At 42.4% G+C, this 21,438-nt stretch overlaps 1 protein-coding gene across 1 annotated transcript; it reads left to right on the forward strand.

The window, feature by feature from the left end:
- Nucleotides 1-14,999: 14,999 nt before the first annotated feature.
- On the forward strand, nt 15,000-20,097 carry HTR1B (5-hydroxytryptamine receptor 1B). The gene has a single exon (XM_004270099.4). It carries the CDS (start codon nt 15,934-15,936, stop codon nt 17,131-17,133), a length of 1,200 nt encoding a protein of 399 aa, XP_004270147.1. The 5' UTR covers nt 15,000-15,933; the 3' UTR covers nt 17,134-20,097.
- Nucleotides 20,098-21,438: the final 1,341 nt, after the last annotated feature.

Consider the following 21,438-nt stretch of genomic DNA (forward strand, 5'->3'; position numbering starts at 1 on the left):
GTGTGGGTTTTTTCCTACACCAAGCATTTCTGTGACACCAGCTCAGTGTCCCACAAGTTCATCTCAGTTCAGACACCATCCACCTGGAGAGAGCGTGGGATCCCCCAGGGGAAGGGCTCAGTGCTACAAGACTACCTCCCTCCACTCAGATGCCAATCACAGGTTCGGGTTGTTACCTGTGCTTCTGAATGAAAAGCTACGGAGGTTCCCACGCCTCCCTCCTTGGATTTAATTTGCTAGAGCAGCTCAGAAAGCTCAGAAAAACATTTTACTTACTAGATAACTTGTAAAATTATCATTAAAATTTACTTACTTTATCAAGGAAATGTAATGTGCCTGAATCATCCTGAAACCATCCGCAACCCTCTGGTCCATGGAAAAATTGTCTTCCACGAAACCCATCCCTGGTGCCAAAAAAGTTGGGGACCACTGCTCTAAAGCCTCCAGAAGGAATACAATCCTGCCCACACCTGGATTTTACTCCATGAGATCCATTTTGAACTTCTGACCTCCAACATCACAAAAGTATAAATTTGTAATCTTTAAAGCCACTAAGTGGCAGGAATTTAGCAGAGCAGTAATAAGAAACTAACATAAGTGCCCATTTTATAGGAAATACTCACCATGAGCAAAACTCTATCTTTCTTCTTACTAATCAGTTTAATTTCTGATTCAAAGCTCCTAATCAGTCTGATAAAGAAAAGATAATCTAGTTATTTTTGTAAGGATAGATGAGAAATGTTAAATTTTGGAACACCTTCATAAAGATCTCCATACTAGCAATTATAAACTTTATGCCCCTGGCTCCGTTTTGGAATAGCTATTACTGTTTCATGATACAAATATTTACTGAATTTCCTACTGCGATCCCAGCATCCTACTTGGTTCTGAATCCATGTGGACATTCACGACCCCTATCCTTACACAGCCACAGAGCATTAGAATTTCTGCTCTATTTTGTTAGTAAATATTAACATTTGACTATTAATGAAGTTTTGCTGATGTTTAAACTACTTTATAAAAACAGTAAATTGTCAAGAACCTGTTAATTGCTCCCTGGAGGAAAAGGCTTTATATAAAAATGATCCAAGACTGGACAGATATAAAATATTTTTATTGAGATATGGCATTCAAAAACAGATAAAATGTTGTTATGATTTTGAAGACAGTATTTAGAAAATTAGAAATTCATGATAAGCTGACATCTTATTCTTGAGACTCATTCACCTTTAATGTGAGATGTAAAACATTTTTCTCAAATTTGTAGTCAATATGAACATGAAATTACAGTGAAATTTTGTAGTGTTTAAATCAGTCCATTCTTTCTGGAAACATTCTAGGCTGCAAATTTTCTAGGTTGTAATATATCGGTGATAAGTTACAATTACTAAATATAATTTTTAAAAGTATCACAAAGCAATAGATGCATATATGTTTACAAATCAGGTACTTGCACATAATCTATACATAAGCTCTCTTTACTTTAAAAGGGTTTTAGTTATGTTTCACATGCAGATTTTACCTTGGGTAAATTTTATTTTTAAGTGATAGCGTGTAATTTCAATACCTGTTAAAATTGAACTAATTTGTTTCACTTGTGCATAATATGCATAATATTAAATAAATTCTGAGGGTTAGGATGGTGTAGCAATATAATTTCTACATTGCTATAAGGTGCTTAATGAATATCTTCTAAAAATAAAATTAGTTTTAGTTTTGGAAATAATAGCAATTCGTACTTAATTTCAAATGCAAATAACAATTCAAAAGAGAATAAGGAAGTGAAAATCATTTCTAATCCTTCTACCCAAAGAATATCAATGGTTAACATTTTGGTACATAACATTCCAAAGTTTTCAGTTAAGTATAGCTTTGATTTTTTTTAAGTATATAATTTCTTGCATACCTAAGTCTGTCTTCATGTTCCTTTTTTTTTTATTATTATTGGAGTATAATTGCTTTACAATGTTGTGTAGTTGCTGCTGTACAACAAAATGAATCAGCTGTTCGTATACATATATCCCCTTCCCTCTTGCACCTCCCTCTGCCCCTCCCATCCCACCCATCTAGGTCATCACAGAGCACTGAGCTGAACTCCCTGTGCTATACCACAGTTCCCACTAGCTATCTATTTTACACATGGTAGTGTATTTATGTCAAGCTTAATCTCCCAATTCATCCCACCCTCCCCTCCCCCTCTGTGTCCACACATCCATTCTCTATGTCTGCATCTGTATTCCTGCCCTGCAAATAGGTTCCTCTGTACTATTTTTCTAGATCCCACATATATGTGTTAATATATGATATTTGTTTTTCTCTTTCTGACTTACTTCACTCTGTGTGAGACTCTAGGTCCATCCACATCTCTACAAATGACCCAATTTCGTTTCTTTTTATGGCTGAGTAATATTTCATTGTATATATGTACCACATCTTCTTTATCCATTCATCTGTCAGTATAGCAATATTGAAAGGCAATTTGGCTGGATATAGAAATCTGTTTTTGCAAAATTTATTCTCTCAGAACTCTACAGACATTTCATCATCACCGGAAGGTGATGAAGTACTGATGAAAGAAACATCCCCTACTGATCCCCTTGTTGAAGGTAATCTGTTTTATTTTTCTCTGCATCAGTTCTTTCAGGATGTAAAAAAATAGTATATCCTGGAAATCAAACAAATAAACATGATGGGCTATATTTATATGTATGTCTTCTCTCATTATTTGGCCTACAATTTCTAAGTGCTTTCAATAAGTAGACTTTTCAGTGAGTAAACATTTTCTTCAGTGCAGTAAAGTTTTCTTCATTTGTATCATTGATTGTTGCATGTCTTCTGGTTTCTTTCTCCAGAATCCCCATAGATCTTCTCTCATCTTTCTTTCCTTTTCATCTCTTGCTTCTCTTTCTCTATATTCTAAGATATTCTTAATTCTGTGCTTTCTATTACTGATTCAGTATTCTGTGGCATTACTGCTTTTTCTTAATTCTAGAATGGACTTGTGTATTGATATTTTAAGGCTTTCTTGCATTCTTGTCTCATTTAAAAGTCTCTTGGAACTCTGGCTTCACATTAAACAGTCACTTCCGTCAATCTCCCTTAGTTTCATGCTCTTACACATCTTTTTGGATGTATCTAGCAATTCTCAAATTTCCTTTTCCTTTTAAAAACTCCTTCTCTGTGCTACTTTGTTAGTTTTTAGATGGACAGTATTTTTTTCTCATCATAGTTTTAAAAATTGTATTCAATTTGGATTTTTCCCAGTTTACTCATGAAAGTTTCGATTACCAAAGTTAGACTCACAACGTTAATTCAAAAATTATACCTAACTTCTCTTGATTAGTAATATTCATTCTAGCTCTTGGCAGATAAACAATGAAATTTTTAATTTTTGTCAGACTTCTGAGTTGGACATAATATCACTTATAGGTTTTAAATATTTATAATTAGAAGATGTGCTATTAATACTTGAGAAGTATTTTGATTTTCTCACACAAAACAGACTATGTAAATACCAATTGTAATGAATATATAGGAAAGGCTGATAATCATCAGACCAGTATAGTCATGCAAGCTGTTAAACATATTGAATTTACTGTATTTTATCAAGTCTAAGAAGAACATTTTTTTCCATATTTGAGCATCTCTGAAATAGGTTGTATTGTATAATTACTGGGGAGAGTCATGATGTGGTTGTCACTCACTACTTGTTTTTACACATCTTGAAAAAGAGCTAGCAGAATATTGCGTTGGAGAAAAATAGCAGAGATAACAGTGCGATACTCTCATAGAAATGTTGTATTACTTATGCTCTGGGTGACACAGATGATGATGTGTGAGAAAATATGAAAACTGATGGCATGTTGAAAGTGATTCAGAAGACTGACATTCTTAATATAAATTCATGAGTATGCCTCAACCAATTAATTTCATTTTTTTATGTATGCAAAAAAGTGACATATAAGTTAAACATCTAAATTTCCACGTCTAGAGATCTCTTTCAATGGAGTAACATAAAATTCTAAATAATAAGGAAGCCCTGTGAATTTAATTGGTGGCATTTTTCTTTTTTTTAGTGATACATAAAATAATGGTTCTTTTTACCATTGATGACTTCTTAGATTGGATGAAATGTAGTATACTTCCACATTGGTTGGTAGTTCTCATCTAAGCCCACTTAGCGAGGTCTTCTTTCCTACCATAGCTACTCAGACCTCTCAGCTCAGATCTTTCCACAGTGCAGCAGTGGGCCCCCAAAACCCTGCTCTAGCATGATTGCCTTTTCTGACTAGTTGAAGCCATTTGCTCCTGTGAATGAACCTGAGACTTTTGACAAGGAACATTGAAATGTCTGACATCTGTGATGTTTGAAAAGTAACTACTGGATGGGGATACAAAATCAGAGCTTTCCAAAAAGCGTGCTGGGAAAGGGTTTTAGCTGTATGAAGGAGTGATTCTTCAGCCTTCAGGTCTGTGTGGCAGCAGAGACCCTGAAACTTATTCAGCACTGAAACTAGGTACAAAAATAATAACACATTGTACTCCCCCAAATATTTCAAATGAAATGAAAATTCATTTAGGTATTCTGTTTTAAACTCAATAGCTTAAACTTAACATAAGCTCAATGAAACATCCCTTCAAAAAGAAGTTTGCATAAGGGATTTGAGGTACTAGGGAATTCTTAATCTGTAAGTCCTTATTCAGTGAAACCAAAAATTTAATACACACATTTGCACACAGAGGCAAATACTACAACAACAATAACAAAAACACCACGCAAAAACATCCAGGAAAAAAATGTCCTTCCACTGGGACACAAAGAGACGGAGACGTGATGAAAGTATAGTCTAATGAGAATAGGAAATTGAGTATAGAGCACAAATTTGATAGGAAAGTAAAATTTTCCAGCAAGAGAAATCAACACTTTAATCTAGAATTTCCCATTCAAAATTGAGAAAAAGAACATTTCAGAGGGACTGATCCAATCAAATAATGTTTACTATGTAGGAAGTACTGATAAAAACAAATTGTTTAGCTGTTTCCATAACCCTGGTGTCAGAAATCAGCCTTTATAAATCCACAGAAGGAATCTGGAAAAGTTGTATGAAAAGCTGATAAAACCCAGCTTTATCCTCAGACTTGATGAGGAGAGCAAAGTTAATTTGGGCGTTGGCAAATCCATGAAGCAAATCACGGCTGTAAGTTACCTGGCATTAAAGAAAATATGACTTAGCTTTTCTTATGACTATTGTGTTTTCCCTAAGCACATGGAGTAACTGCATAAAAAAGGAATATGTGTCCCAGTTCATTATTTGGCAGCCAAATTGATTTTAAATTCATGTAAATTGAGATATGAAGAATAATAACAAAAAATATAATATAAAGAAACCATTGCCTGATGGATGGCATGCCATAGAGCAGCTGCCTCTTATCACAGAAGAGATACCAGGAGCACAATCACGTTAGTATCTCTGTCAACAGCTAAACCTCACTAGCAAATATGGTCAAATTTAAAAATCTGACCTTTAGGTACACAGTAGTGTGCAATTGGCATGCAATGGCACATGCAAGTAAGAGAAAATATTTAATTATTCTGTACAATTAAATAATTGCAAATCTGCAGACCCAAACCCTGTACTTACAATTGGAGTCTCAGTTAAACATGGAAATACAATTTTAGGGAAAAAACACATGAAAAGGTTTTTATTATCATTATGCCCCTCTAATCAGTTTCTTTCTGTTCATTACTTCATGTACTCGAAGTATATTTCAGTCTACGGAGAGGCTGCCATAAAACCATGCTCCATCCTATTTCCTTTCTGCTGACAAAGGCCATCTGAAGTCTGTAGAGGAGAGGTAGAGAAAGGCAACACTGACTCATTCATTGAACATTTACTAGGAGTCTGATTAAGGCAAAGCATTTACATTTTCTCTAAATTATTGTTGGCAAAGCTGGTGATGTAATTTTGTACTTTATAAGCAGTAGTAATGGAAACTTCACTTTGATATTAAATTAGAATATGAGATCCTAAGGACTGAATACTTTCTGCAATAAACTCTACATAAATCCTTTTAATTTATTTTACTTTATTAATGATATCTATCTACCTCTTCCTTCTAATAGTGTATATTATTGCATCATATGTCACGTGAACAGCCGTGTATATACATCTTCAGACAAAATCTAAAGAGTAGCTAAAGAATAAATTCCTTAAAAAAAATCTTTCCTCTTATTTATATTTATTTTAAAATATTAAATTTATTTCTTAATGGTTCATACTTACACATGGTTCAAAAATCATAATTACACAAAACGTATTCATTAAGAAGTCTCGTGCTTACCCCTGATCCATTATCCTAAATCTTTCAGCCCTCTCGTAGGTAAAAACTTTAAAAAATTTTGGAAATAATTTCAGAATTTTAAAAGAGTTGTAAAAATATTACATTGAATACCTACACCCCCTCACCCAGTTTCCCTTATGTTAACATCTAACATAATCACAGAACATTTACCAAAACTGAGAAATTATGTGACATGTCTCCTTTGTCTCCTACACTCTATGACACTTATTTTATTTTATTTTTAATTTATTTATTGAAGTATCATTGCTTTACAATGTGTTAATTTCTGCTGAACAGAAAAGTAATTCAGTTATACATATATGTATATACTTTTTCATATTCTTTTCCACTATGGTTTATCACAGGATATTAACTATAGTTCCCTGTGCTATACAGTAGGACCTTGTTGTTTATCCATTCTATATATAATAGTTTGCATCTGCTAATCCCAAACTCCCAGTCCATCCCTCCCCCACCCCTCTTCCCCCTTGGCAACCACAAGTCTGTTCTCTATGTCTGTAAGTCTATTTCTGTTCCGTAGATAAGTTCGTTTGTGTCATGTTTTAGATTCCACATATAAGTGATATCACATGGTTTTTTTCTTTCTCTTTCTGACTTTCTTCACTTAGTATGATAATCTCTAAGTCCATCCATGTTGCTGCAAATGGCATTATTTCGTTCTTTTTTGTGACTGAGTAGTGGTACATTGCATATATGTACATCTTTTTTATCCGTTCGTCTGTCGGTGGACATTCAAGTTGTTTCCATGTCTTGGCTATTGTAAATAGTGCTGCTATGAACATTGGGGTGCATGTATCTTTTCGAATTAGAGTTTCCTCTGGATATATGCCCAGGAGTGGAATTGCTGGATCATATGGCAACTCTATTTTTAGTTTTTTGAGGAACCTCCATACTGTTTTCATAGTGGTTGCGCCAATTTACATTCCCACCAACAACGTAAGGGGGTTTCCTTTTCTCCACACCCTCTTATGACAGTTTAAAAAAGGCCTTTCCTGCTAACTCTAATATCTGGATTGTGTATGGATTTACTTCTGCTGTCTTGATTTTCTAGTTATTATTACTTGTCACATTTTTATTACCTCTGTGCATGTATCATTTTTAAATTGCAATCAGATATTGTATATAAATGGACTCTAGAGGCCCCAAATGGTATGATTTTGTCCAGAGAGCATTCACCCTTTCCTACGTTAGGCAGAATGCATGTAGAACTGACTACATTGACCGGTTAGACATCAAGCTGTGTCCAGGCTGATTTGCAACTAGACTCAGGCCGTCTGTGATGTATCCTCTTCTCTGGGCTTTGCCATCCTGGCCTTTTGATTGAGAGCCTGGAAGGTCTCTGTCTCTCTGCATCTTCAGTCTGTGTTTAATGTAGGCCTCCTTCTCCCTAGAGAGAGTTTTTCTTCTAAGCACTCCAAAACTGGGGGATTTCAATTTGCCTGTTAGAATTTTCCTACCCACTTCCTTGGTCTCCTGTTTTGCTGCAACACATAGCAAATGTCCACAAAGAAAACTGGCCATGCATTTGGGGCACTTCTAGATTCAAAATTGTCACACTGGTCCTAATGACTATCAAAAGCTTTGCTTCTCTTTTCCCAGTAGAATCCCTCTGCCTGGACCAAGTTTAATCCACAGCCTGTGTCCAGAACTAGCAAATGCCTCAAGGAAATAAAACAGGCAGCAATCATCAGCTCCTCAAGGAAATACATTTCCTTCTCTGGGATTTTAGTTTGTCTAATTCTTCTTGCTTCCACAGTTTTTCAGCCTTTCTAGTTGTTACTTTCAGAATGTTGACCTGTCACGGTCTACATTTTATTCAGAAGCAGAACCCAGTTCTCAGAAGTTCTGAACTTGGAACGGATTCAAATTAGTTTCTACAAGATGATTGAAGCTTTAAAATGTAATCCTCTAAAGGTATTAATGATTGTGTTTTCAACAATGTGGAGAAAGCCTGTCTACAGTGAAATAGATGAAAAAAGTCAACACACAGACAAGAACCAACAGAAAAAGGAGAGTCGTGATGGTGTCTGGAGTGAGGATGGTTCCTAAGGCTTGGCTGCATTCCTTCCTGGTCCAAGGTGGCTGGTGGCTCAATTCCTTTCTTGATTTTTTGGTTTTGTTTTGGTTTGGTTTTTTTGCGGTACGCGGGCCTCTCACTGCTGTGGCCTCTCCCATTGTGGAGCACAGGCTCCGGACGCGCAGGCCCAGCGGCCATGGCCCATGGGCCCAGCCGCTCCACGGCATGTGGGATCCTCCCGTACCGGGGCACAAACCCGCGTCCCCTGCATCGGCAGGCGGACCCCCAACCACTGTGCCACCAGGGGAGCCCTCCTCTTTTGATTTTGAGGGGTCCAGCTCTCCTTGAAGCAAATTCTCTCTTGTTTTTAGGTATGATTAAATTGGTTTTCCATCACTTGTAATAAATGTCTGAGTTAATACTATACTTCATGCTATTAAATGTGTTAAGGACTTCCCTGGTGGTCCAGCGGATAAGACTTTGCCTTCGAATGCCGGGGGAGTGGGTTTTTATCCGCTGGTTGGGGAGCTAAGATCCCACATGCCTTGGGGACAAAAAAACCAAACATAAAACAGAAGCAATATTGTAACAAGTTCAATAAAGACTTTAAAAAAACAAATGTGTTAATACAAATAATAATATTATTGTCATTATTTTAGGTTTTTATTTTTTAAAGTTTACCCTGGATTCTCCCAACTATTTTGCAATAATGATAACAGCTGTGACATTGTAATGCATTCAATATGTTTACCTGACATAATTTCTCATCCGTTTCTAAGGTGATGCTTCTAATCTTCAGGGGCCTTGGGAATCACATAGCCAAACATGTTAGAGGTGTATGTAAAGCAAGAAGAAGTAAGATCTGATGTAGAAAACAAACTTACGGTTACCAGGGGGGAAGGTAGGGAGGGATAATTTGGGAGATTGGGATTGACATATACACACACTTCTATATATAAAATAGATAGCTAATGAGGACCTACTGTAGAGCACAGGGAACTCTACTCAATACTCTGTAATAACCTATATGGGAAGAGAATCTGGAAAAGAATGGATATATGTATAACGGATTCATTTTGCTGTACACATTGTACATTACTAGCACAACATTGTAAATCAACTATATTCCAATAAAAATTTTAAAAATAAAAAAATTTAAAAAATACAAATAAGATCTGAGTGGGGCTGGGAGGAACTCTTTCATGCATAAAGGGCAAAAATTTTAGTACATAGGAATCTAGATTCATTTTGTTTATATTCCTGGTTTTGGCAAGTTGTTAGTAGATGAACTTGCCAAACTGCTGATATCTGGTTGATAAGATGTCCTTTAAAGAACTTTGATCTGAATAATTTTCTTTCAAGGAAAAGCCCTCTTTTTTTTTTTTTTTTTTGGTTAAGTCACTGACTGACCCACTGGTGGGAAAAAAGTTAATTACATTCAACAGACTTAGCAGTTCAATTTTTTTAGTTTTATTTTTTTAACTGATATTTACATTAACATAGTTAAAAATGGAGAACAGGGAGTGTCACTGTATTTAACGTATTTCTTCCAAACAAATTGTAAAAGCTTTAATTTATTGTTTTGTTTTTTATTTAATGCATATGTGTGTCAGGCTTAGGGGGAAGTGATTAAGGATGAGAAGACAGGGAAGGATAATGAAGAGGAGAAAAAAAAAAAAGATAGATGAGATAGAAAAGAAAAAAAAGTGAACCCTGAAGGTAACTGAATGGGACCAGGAAAGGAAGTCAAACTGTTTGGGCTGTGGACTTCAGAATATGTGATATGTGGTATGTGATCACCTAACCGTGCTACTTAGGAAGTGATGATTAACTGGCTAAACATAATCATGGTGCACAATTCTCTACCTGAATTTTACCGTTACCACCGCCCCCCCCCGCCCCAGAAAAAAATGTATAGGCACCTAACCAAAGACTACTCTGGGGATTTAAATAGCTATCAGCATTGATGCCACTTCACAAGTGAGATGAAATAAAGCCACAGGCAGGATGGTTAAAAGGGCTGCCAGTGCTGAGTTGCCTGGCTGACTGGGTGTAGACTATTGGTAAAGAGGAGGACCTTGAAATTAGAGAGGCTAGTTCTATCATTCTCCAGCTGTTGGCAGACTTACTGAAATTCTCTAAGCTTCAGCTTCCTCATCCAGAAAATGAAGATGATCATGACACTGCTAGTGCTGTTATAGGAATTAAGTGAGAGAATGTACGTGGAACATGCAGGTTTAGTTAGCACACAGCCCTCAATAAAAGACAGTGCTTATTACTCGTTATTTACAGATGAAGAAGCAGTAAAATAGCTTGGCTTGGTTTTTTGCAAAACTGGAAAGAATCACACAGTGATGCAATTTTTCCTAGTCTGAAAATAAGGCAAAACCCAATTTCTGTTGCTTCTTTCCTTAAGCCAGTGGACAGTTTCACTACTAAATTCTTGGATTTCATTCTTTAGGAGAGACTTCATCCTGCACAGAACTGCCTGCTGGTGGCAGCAAGCTGTTCTCAACTTTGGTGGATTTGCTGGCATTGTTTTCCTATTCAGTGATTTCTTATTATTGCCAAAACCTGCTCTTTGTAAAAAAAAAAAAAAAATCAGTGCTCTTCTCCCCCACGCAACCTTGCTTATGTTACTATAAGCTTTAGGTTAGATATTATCTTCTAAAACCTAGGTCTTCAGTGAGGTAATACATGACTGAGATCTGAGTTGGGAGCTGACTCTTTTTCTAGTTGGAACTGGGCTAGCTTTGAACCAGCGGTAACCTACCTGTTGTGGGTATCTGTTGGAAGTAGCAAAGTGGCTGTTACTACAGACACAGGCATTAGAGCATGTCTAAGTTATATATACGTGCTCTAATTTTTGTCTGCATTCTTCTTTAAATGCAGATATAGCTTATACAATATTTGTATTCATACACAGTCATGTAGCAGAGTTACTAATTCTCAGGCATTAATTTATGCCAGCCTGGCACTTAGAGAATAAAGCACCCATTTTTATTATTTGGCTTAAAGACCCCTTGAGGAGCACAGAACACATAAGTACAGTGACACGGATACCAAGTCAAAAGCCCAGTGTTGGGTCAATAATATGGAGAGGAATCTGAGCCTCAGAAGGTCTGGTAAACCCCAGAGGTTGTCTGCAAAAATTGTATGTATACATCTGTATGTATGTAAACGTTCATTTATCGGAACATCTCCATAGTTTCAAGCAAGACATAAGTAAGAGGTAACTTTCATTACTACCAGTATTCTTCTTAAGGAATCGTTACTGGAAGAAATATAAGAGAAACCTAAAAACAGGCTACCACCGTGCATGAGGATGTACAGAGCTCACGGTCACCTCCTGCTGCCCATTTCCTGAGTGGAGGTTAAAAAAAAAAAAAAAAAAAAAGCAAGCAAACAAAAAAGAACATGGCCATAGATAGAGGAAGCAGAATCTGCAAGAAGTAGCTTGCCAGGTCCTCACACTTTGTGGTTAGGGACTGCTTGTGGATTTTTCAACTGGTGGGGATGCAGAGTGTGAAGTTGCACTTCGCTTTATCAAAAGAGCAAAGCGACGAGAGCGTGAGTGTTCCAGGTTTTTTTTTTTTTTTCTTCTTCTTTCTGCAAAGCAAAGATAAAATTCACAAGGAAGTTCTTTGCTCCTGTGCCCTGGAGTTAAAGTCTCTTTCTGGGAGATGCAGGAAAGAGTCTAGGGATGTTGCAAGCGCACAGACCAGAGGGCTGGCTGGCTTCCAGCCAAGCCAGAGCTGAGCTGCAGCACGTTCTACCGGGTGTCTGTTGGGGCTGCGTGGAGGTGGAAGCGGCTTGTCTTCACTGCGTCGGGTCTCGTTAGCGCTGCGCTGCAACCCCGGAGGACCGCGCCTCATGTTTCGCGGCAGCAGCGGTAGCGTTTCCTTCTAGCATAGGCTCGGTCTCTTGGAGGGGCGATTCTTCTGTGGTCCCTCTGCAGCTCACCTTCTCAGGCTTCGTGTCTAATCACAGGCGTCGCTGCAGTTGCAGCGTTATCCCCCACCTCCCCAGTTTCTGCTGCAAGGCCACCCCGCTTGCTTGGAGCTGATGAGGGGAGCACATTAATTCGCAGTTTCAGTGCCCGGTAGTCAAGCAGAAGCTCAGTACCCCACCTCGGTTCCCTCTTTGCCCCTCCAGCTGAGTCTGTGTCGGCTGAATTTCCTGCAGACTTGAAGGGACGTTGCCCAGCGCGGCTGCGGACTGCAGAGCGGCCAAGGGACCCTCCTCCGCAGGGGCGACCCTGGCAGAGGCGACTTTAAAGATTTCCTGGTCTCTGGAGTGTTTCACAAACATGCACTCATGTGCAAATATCTATATTTTATATGTTTTTAAGTGCAAAAAAAAAGTGAGTGAAACAAGGGAGCCAAGTTAATGAAGGACGGTTCTCCACTAAATTCTGCCAAAATCCCATCCGTGTGATGGCTGGGTGTGTTCACGCAAATTCTTAACCAAAGGAGGAAAAATCAAACTCCTCCCAGTGGTGGTAGATTGCACTCAGGGTCCGGGACTCGCGAAGCAGCGAAGGCGTGGCTGGAGAAATCCACAGGTTCCCCACTTCGCTAAAGCCAAGCCCGAGGAGGAGCAATTAAATTGCAAAAGGAAAGGCTGCTTGCAGCCTCTAGCATTCCTCTTTGCCTTCCTCTTCCCCGCATCCCTTCAGCAGTTCTCTCTAACCTTGCCCCGCTCCCCTAAGGTAGCGGGAAAACAGTTTCCTGCCCGTTCCCCTCACGCCGCCTGCCCCCAGCGCCCACACACACTTTTGCTCCGTCCTGACTAACGCCTCCACCTAGTGGTTTAGGCTCGCCTGCTTCGCTTTCCTTTGCTGCGGTTTCTAAGAGAGCTCTGCAGTTTGCAAAATAAGTTAACTCGCCAGCGGCCTGATGTAGGTGGGTGGGGTGGAAGGATGGGCAGGACCCCTTAAGATGCGGTGCAAATGACGCTTAAATTTACCGGAGCGATGCTGGGCACTAGGGAAGGCAGGAGAGGCCAGAGAGGGTGGTGCCTTTATACCCAGCTTGGCTGCTGCAGCCCAGACTGCAGCCCGAGGACGATTTTGGAGAATTTCCACCTAAAGAAGGACCCTCACTCTCAAGACATGAATGTGTTTTATTTTCTTCATAACACTTAACGCTATATGAAAGTATGCTAATTATTTACCTGTTCATGTTATTATTGCATGCCTGCCTCTTCTAGAATGTAAACTGCTTGAAAACTGGGTCTGGGTCTACCCCATTGGCCTTTACAACCCAGGTGCCTAGAAGAATTCCCAGCATAGAGCAGGCACTAGATTTTTTGCCCGTCTGGTTGGCTTAGAGACGCGGGAATCAAGGGAACTGGGGTTAGGGTTGTGTCACCTTGGGTAAAAAGCTCTTCTTTCAAAGGATCTCAATGACTCTTCTAAACTGAACGGGCAAGATAATCTCCGGCCCCAAACTGAATAATTCTCTTTAAAATGTGCTTACACTTATCCTGATAAGTGCAATTATAAGGTCGTTTTTATTGAATGCACTCTAGCTGCCAAACACGGAGCTAGACGCTTGGAACTCGCAGTTGGGATCACTTAGCTCTCACGGTTGAAAATACGGTGTCCTTTCCTGGTACTTTTCTTTAAATGTTCTCTGACTTGTACTTCTACTCTACATGTGTTTCTGTTAGGGATGGAGGAGGAACGGGTACAGAGCACCTGCTCCGGGGTCATGGGACCGAGGTACTGGTATTGCTTGGAGCCGCGTATGGGTGATACCCCGATGTATTTGTTGAAGCCGAAGGAGGCGCACGGATGGTGCTGGTGGTCGTGGTCCCAGAGCCCGTTTGTTTCTTGAATTCTGATGACCTCTCTAGACGGGCTGTAGGAGCGAGCGCGCTCACTGCAAACTGTTTTCCTGAGACACTGAACTGCTGAGAGGCTGAAGTGGGAGGGTGGAGCGGACGGTTTAATTTCACAGTGTGCTTGTGTTTGTGATACTTGTACATTTTTGCAGTTTTTTTTTCTCTCTCTTCTTTCCTGTCGACTCACAGTTAAAGGGGAGGGATTAAATGGAAAGCACAGATTCCTAAAATCAGATATGAAAAATTAGTTTGTATTGTACCGAGAGTTTATGACTTGAATCCCGAAGTATAAAATGCAGTATTGGCCATTTCCTTCTAAGGCGATATTACTGGCGCCTCCTTCTAACTTGGGTGTGGCCCGCAGGGCTGGATAAAATTCCAGAGTGGAGAGGTCAGAGACTGCGGCTGGCTCCACCTAGCGCTGGCCGGGCCTACTGGGGTCGGGGGGGTGGGGTGGGGGGGACGGTACTTAGGAGCCTAGTAAGGGACCTAGTAAGGAGCCTAGTGAGGCTGTGCACGTGCCCGCGGCTGAGGGTGCGAGTGTAACTGGAGGGGCGTGCAGCAAGCTCGGAAGAAGATAGAAGCATGGACAGGACGCCCTCAACCCCATTCCGGCCAGAACCGCGGCTCCCGGGTGTTCGGATTGGGAGAGGGGCCAGGGGATGGGACCTGGAGAAGACGGCGATAGGACCCGGCGGGAGCTTCCTTGGCGGGGAAGAGAACCGGGCGGGAGGGTAGGAGGGAGGGAGAGAGAAAAAGGGAAGGTGTTGGGGAGCCGGCGTTGGCACTCGCCGCACGGCAAGAGTTGCACGGCTCCGGCGGACCGGACCTGGACTCTATAAAAGGAGCCCGACCGCTCCGCCACTCACACGCTCCTCCCGGACCGGCGTATGCCGCGTCCCTGCAGCTCCCCCAGACACCTGCCCCTTCCCCGCCCGCTGCGCCAGGTCCCCCAGACCCGTGCGCCCAGCGGCATGGCTCCGAGCGGCGCCCGTGGGACCGAGGTGGCGGCGGCGGCGCGGCGCGAGCAGCCGCAGCCCCAGCCCCCGAGTCCCACCTCTTGCGGCCCCTTCTCCGCGGGGCAGCTCGCCGGAGTGGCCAGCGCGTGAAAAGAAGGGCGGGCAGAGCTCCGGCGCGAGGCGCGGCGCAGCGCGGCTCCCAGATTTCACCCCGCCCAGCTCTGGCGACCGCGGCCGCCGCAGGAAAACTGCCCCAGCCTGGGGAGGAGGGCGGGAATGCAAGATCAGGACCCCTCGCTGGCCTGCAAGATTTGGTCTCGACAGCTAGGAAACTCGTGCGGGCCGAGTCTGCAGATCCCGGAGCGCCCGGTTTAGGAGACGCTTAGCCCCGAGCAACTGGGGTAAGACCTCCCACCTGGCCGATGCTCCCTCCTCAAACAAAACCACAGCCTCCTCCTCTAGACGCCCCGGTGGGAGCCGGAGCGCAGCGGGGCTCTGTGGACCAGCCCTTAGCAACCCGGGGCTAAGACGGGGCGTAGAGAGGAACAGCCAGAAACGCGGCGGCAGCGACGGGCGCCCCGAAGTGCAGGGGACGCGCCCGCCGGCCTCGTCTGCCTCGCCCTTGACCTCTAGGTTCACCTGGGAACCTGGGTGGAGGAGTAATTGAGGAACCCACGGATCCGACTAGCCACCAGGGGACAAGACTCTGGTCCCTTCAGCGGTCCTTTCCTCGTCCTCGTCCGCTCCATGCCCGAGAGCTGCGCTTGGAGAGACATGGAGGAAGCGGGCGCTCAGTGTGCCCCGCCGCTGTCCGTGAGCTCCCAGACGGGGCTTTCGCAAGCCAACGTCTCTGCTGCTCCCTCCCACAACTGCAGCGCCGAGAGCTACATTTACCAGGACTCCATAGCCCTGCCCTGGAAAGTAGTACTGGTCGTGCTGCTGGCGCTCTTCACCTTGGCCACCACGCTCTCCAATGCGTTTGTGATCGCCACTGTGTACCGGACGCGGAAGCTGCATACCCCCGCCAACTACCTGATCGCCTCCCTGGCGGTCACCGACCTGCTGGTATCCATCCTGGTCATGCCCGTCAGCACCATGTACACGGTCACGGGACGCTGGACGCTGGGCCAGGTGGTGTGTGACTTCTGGCTGTCATCGGACATCACCTGTTGCACTGCTTCCATCTTGCACCTCTGTGTCATCGCCCTGGACCGCTACTGGGCGATCACGGACGCCGTGGAGTACTCGGCTAAAAGGACTCCCAAGAGGGCGGCGGTCATGATCGCGCTCGTGTGGGTCTTCTCCATCTCCATCTCGCTGCCGCCCTTCTTCTGGCGTCAGGCCAAAGCCGAGGAGGAGGTGTCGAACTGCGTGGTGAACACAGATCACATCCTCTACACTGTCTACTCCACGGTGGGCGCTTTCTACTTCCCCACCCTGCTGCTTATCGCCCTCTATGGCCGCATCTACGTGGAAGCCCGCTCCCGGATTTTGAAACAGACGCCCAACAGAACCGGCAAGCGTCTGACCCGAGCCCAGCTGGTTACTGACTCGCCCGGGTCCACGTCTTCCGTCACCTCCATTAATTCGCGGGCTGCAGACTTACCCAGCGAATCGGGGTCTCCTGTGCACGTGAACCAAGTCAAAGTGCGAGTCTCCGACGCCCTGCTGGAGAAGAAGAAACTCATGGCCGCTAGGGAGCGCAAAGCCACCAAGACCCTGGGAATCATTTTGGGAGCGTTCATCGTGTGTTGGCTGCCCTTCTTCATCATCTCCCTGGTGATGCCTATCTGCAAGGATGCCTGCTGGTTCCACCTGGCCATCTTTGACTTCTTCACGTGGCTGGGCTATGTCAACTCCCTCATCAACCCCATCATCTATACCATGTCCAACGAGGACTTCAAACAAGCGCTCCATAAACTGATACGCTTTAAGTGCACAAGCTGACTTGTCCATTGCAGTGGGGTCGCCTAAGCGGCCTTTGGGGGACCATGCTGTGTCTGGTTCCACAGGTAGGTCGACTCTTTGACTGTTACTGGGTCGGAGTGAGGCTCTCTTCTGAGCAAGGGCAATGGATCCTGAGAAGCCAGGACAGCCCTGCGAGAGCTCTAAAGGAGAACTGTTCAAACAGCTGAGGAGGGGGCTCACTTTCTCCCCTCAAACCCCAGTTTCAGCACCGACCCTGCCACAGCCCATCGCAAGGGGGGTTGCAACTTTCAGAAAATCGATGATGGAAAAGGGATCCCTGCCCTGCTTTGGTATCACAGATGATGCCCCCTAGAACCAGAAGTACTTGTCGTTCTTGTCTGGAGCCTGTCTGAGACATGATCTACATACAGCCTGGCAGTACTTGAACTAGACACTAATACCCTGTGTTTGGGGGAGAACTTTGTGTTACAGCTTCGCTTAAGAACAGTTACTTTGGCATCCTTCAGTCTTCATTCAGTTTTTGTTCATTTAAACTTGACTGGAGAAACTTGTGGATTTGGTGCTTCAAACCCTATGTGTGGCTTGAAGAGTTAACAGCAAAATTCTGATGTTAAGATCTCTATTTTTATTATAATTGAAACTATATGGGGTGGGGGGTGGATGGGGGCATTAAGCTGAAAACCAATGCCTATGATTGTTTGTTGTCTGCAGATCTCTAATTTTGTAATTCCTGTGTAGTGATTGTCAAACCTCATTCCTTAACAACTCAAACAAAATGTTACGTGTGCTAGTGCCAAAGTCTGCAGATTGCTTTTTCCTCCTAATTTCATGTACCTGTCATTTTACACAATTAAATCCCCAGAAATGGGGGATATGATGGGTGACTCAACCCAAGCTGCTGCTATATTTCTTATTAACGCCACTGATGAAACTGATGGGTACAAGATATATAAGTTCCTTTGCAAGAAAAGTATTTTTAATCCCAATTGAGTGAGCTATGAAGGAGACAGATGAGATGGAAATGGTTCTTATACAACTAAGGAATGGGTGGCAACAGGAGGATGTATATTTCGACTTGTAAAAAATCTTAAATGCATGAGACTTTTTTCTGACAGTCATTTGCACTCTCCTTCCCATCTGTAATTCCTTTGTGTGCTAACATATAAAGTAACCAATAGAACTAGCTCCTTTCTCCAAAAATCTTCAAAATAGTAAAACCTCTAAAAACCATGTTAAAGATAAAAACCTGTTTCTTTTCCCTTGCTATTGAAGTTTGAGTAGGAACAAAGATTATTAGAAAATGACATGCAAGGACTTTCAAAAAGCTTAGAGAAGCTAACATTGAGCCTGTTTTCCTGTAACTCACGGAACCAAACCTCAGACTTACTGGGCAACCAGGGAACTAACAAGCTTTTGAACCTTGGAAATTTGTCATTGACCTGACACTTCAATGAAAATACATACTATCAGTAATACTTTACATTTATCTCTTTTTTTTTTCAAATTCTAAAAATACTTAGTTGTTATCTCAAATTCACTCTGAGGACTCCCCGACACAGGGCAAGATCACACACTAATAGATGAAATACGCATGATCTGAATAAAATGGAGTAGCCCCTAAGGATTACCTGCATGAAAAATGAATGTCTGTGGAACATTTATTATGCCAAAGAAGATTCACACTCCGTTCTTTAGAGAGCTTTCTGCAGGTGATACCTTTTGTCTGCAGAAACAAGTTGTCTTTGTAAAATGGATTCACTCCCTGCTTGAAGCTCCCCAGTCCAGACTGTCAGACAATAGATGTATTGAGCTGAAGTACACTGCTTCCCTGCTGTGCAGCCCTTTACTCTGGCGTAATGACTCTTGAAAATATCCTGTTCCAAGATTCACATGTAAACTAAGTACAAAAGAAAATTTTGATCAACATTGACACCTGTCACTGGAGTAAGAGAAAATTGTAGGCATTAGGTAATCCTAAATTTCTGCTGTATCCCCACGTCTGTCTGTTCATTTTTTGTGACATTTCTCCCATGGAGAAATCTAGCTTACTACCGAGAAGACTGTGCACAGAGCGTGATATTTATTTTTATGTTATTAATATGTTTGTCTTTTTGTTAAGGCTTTTTCTTGGGCCTAAGAAGCAATTAAGCCAACTTCTAGGAGCCTAAGAGGGCAAAATTAATTGAAACCAATAGCCATTTACAAGTAATTTCTGTATAGGGCACCTGCAATGATTGTGTCCTCCTATTAACAAAACATGGTCAGTTTAGTCAAACGGGTTGTTTGCCACTTATAGATGACCTACCTAAATTTTTGCTTGACTATTTGGCTGGATTGGGGTCATACTGTATGAAGTAGAAGCTTGTAAACCCTTGTAGTTATAAGAGATCCAGACTTCTCATCCACCATTGCACATGATTATGCAAAGTGTATTTTTCATCCTAGGGGTATGTAGTTAAGACTGTTAAGCGCCTTTTCAGTTACTGCTGCCTATAGCATAGTATGGCTTTTTTGCAGAACATTATATGGGAGATGGAAATATTTAACCGTCATAGAAATGAAAGTATATTTTCATTGGCTGTGGTAACAAATAACATTTTCCATACTGTTGAACTGCACAAAATTTCACACAAATATATGAATGTGTGTTCATCCCCAAATACCAATATTGTCTTGTGTTTCTAGGAATTTTAGAGTTTCCTTTCTAAGAATGGACACTGCACCTATGAATGAACAGTTATTGACTTCAACACATTTTCTACAGACCAATCTTCTTCATTCTTCCTCTCTATTATCTTAGTATTATCTTCTTGTGTCAGGAAACCCTGAGTGGACTGTAATTCACTGAAGCAGCAAAAACTCAGATTATGTGTATTTGATGGAGTTAATGTGACTGCAGATTGCCTTTTCCACCTTTCAAAACATGTGTAATTCAAAATGAAGTTTAGGAAAATAATGAAATAAAAGTCCTTTTTTGTGTCCTAAAAAGCATTGGGTGGTAATTCTATTATTATGGAAAGACTGGTTCACTGGATTCTGGGTTGCAATTAGGAGTTTGAACCTTCAAGAGAGAAAAGCTGATGACAAATGATACTCTGGTACAAGTACTGCCACAATTTGAGGGATTTAGTTTATATCCGGAGGAAGATTTTAAAAGGAATTAGACACAGTCTGCAAAGAGGGCAAGTCAGTTCCACTATCCCAGGGGTTTTCCAGATCAGCATTCTTAGAAGGAATGTTTAGTCTCTAGGCTGGGGAATTAGATTCCAAGGTACTACATGGTGCTTGAAATACAGAAAAAGGAAAGGGAGGACCTGAGTTAGAAGCAGGCCTGGGGGAGACCTAAGAGGAGGAGACCAACCTATCTGAGCACTGGAGAAGTAGACAGAAAACATAGCTTTTGGAATCGGGAAGTTCTAGGTTTGAGCTGCACATAGAGCTTGTTATCGCTGTGTGGTTTGCGCTTTGTTGCAAAGGCTTAGAGCCTATACACGTAAAGCGCTTATCAAGATTTCTAAGCTCTCAGCAGATGACGCTTCCTCTTTAGCCATGATTTTGTCACGGCCTTCTTTGTGGGTGCAGGGCACCTGTAGCTGAGAAAACCTTGAGGGCTATTTGAGAAAGCTTGCACTGGGGAAGACCAAACTAGCCCAAATGGGAGAAACATGGCTAAGCTAGAAGCAACTGAGGCTTGGAGCCTTTCAGACTTACCCCCTGGGCTGGCGACACACAGCCAAGAGGCCGAAAGGGAGCAGAAGAGACGGTTTGCTGTGGTTCTGCTGGCCCAGAGGGAACTGCCGAACATTTCATTTCCTGGAGCACCTCATTTCCTGGAGCACCCTCTCTGTCATTTTTTTTTTTTAAAAGGGCTTCAAATGCTTGGCTTTTTTATTTATTTATTTTTGGCTGTGTTGGGTCTTCGTTTCTGTGTGAGGACTTTCTCTAGTTGCGGCGAGCAGGGGCCACTCTTCATCGCGGTGCGCGGCCCTCTCACTATCGCGGCCTCTGTTGTTGCGGAGCACAGGCTCCAGACGCGCAGGCTCAGTAGTTGTGGCGCATGGGCCTAGTTGCTCCGTGGCATGTGGGATCTTCCCAGACCAGAGCTCGAACCCGTGTCCCTTGCATTAGCAGGCGGATTCTCAACTACTGCGCCGCCAGGGAAGCCCCTCTCAGTCATTTTAAAACTCTCTTTTCTCTTTATTGTCCAGAGATTTCCAGTTGTTTCCCAGACTCCAAAGGCCCTCACCGCTTCCACGTCTCTCCTCAGTGTCTCATTTTCCACTTCTCTGCTTTTTTCTTACTATGGAAAGCCATGATAACCAA

This window comes from Orcinus orca, chromosome 12, assembly GCF_937001465.1.
Source record: "Orcinus orca chromosome 12, mOrcOrc1.1, whole genome shotgun sequence".
Lineage (NCBI taxonomy): Eukaryota > Metazoa > Chordata > Mammalia > Artiodactyla > Delphinidae > Orcinus > Orcinus orca.

What these genes read in the sequence shown, in the direction of transcription:
- HTR1B (XM_004270099.4), top strand. Translation starts at nt 15,934, where the DNA reads ATGCCCGAGAGCTGCGCTTGGAGAGACATGGAGGAAGCGGGCGCTCAG.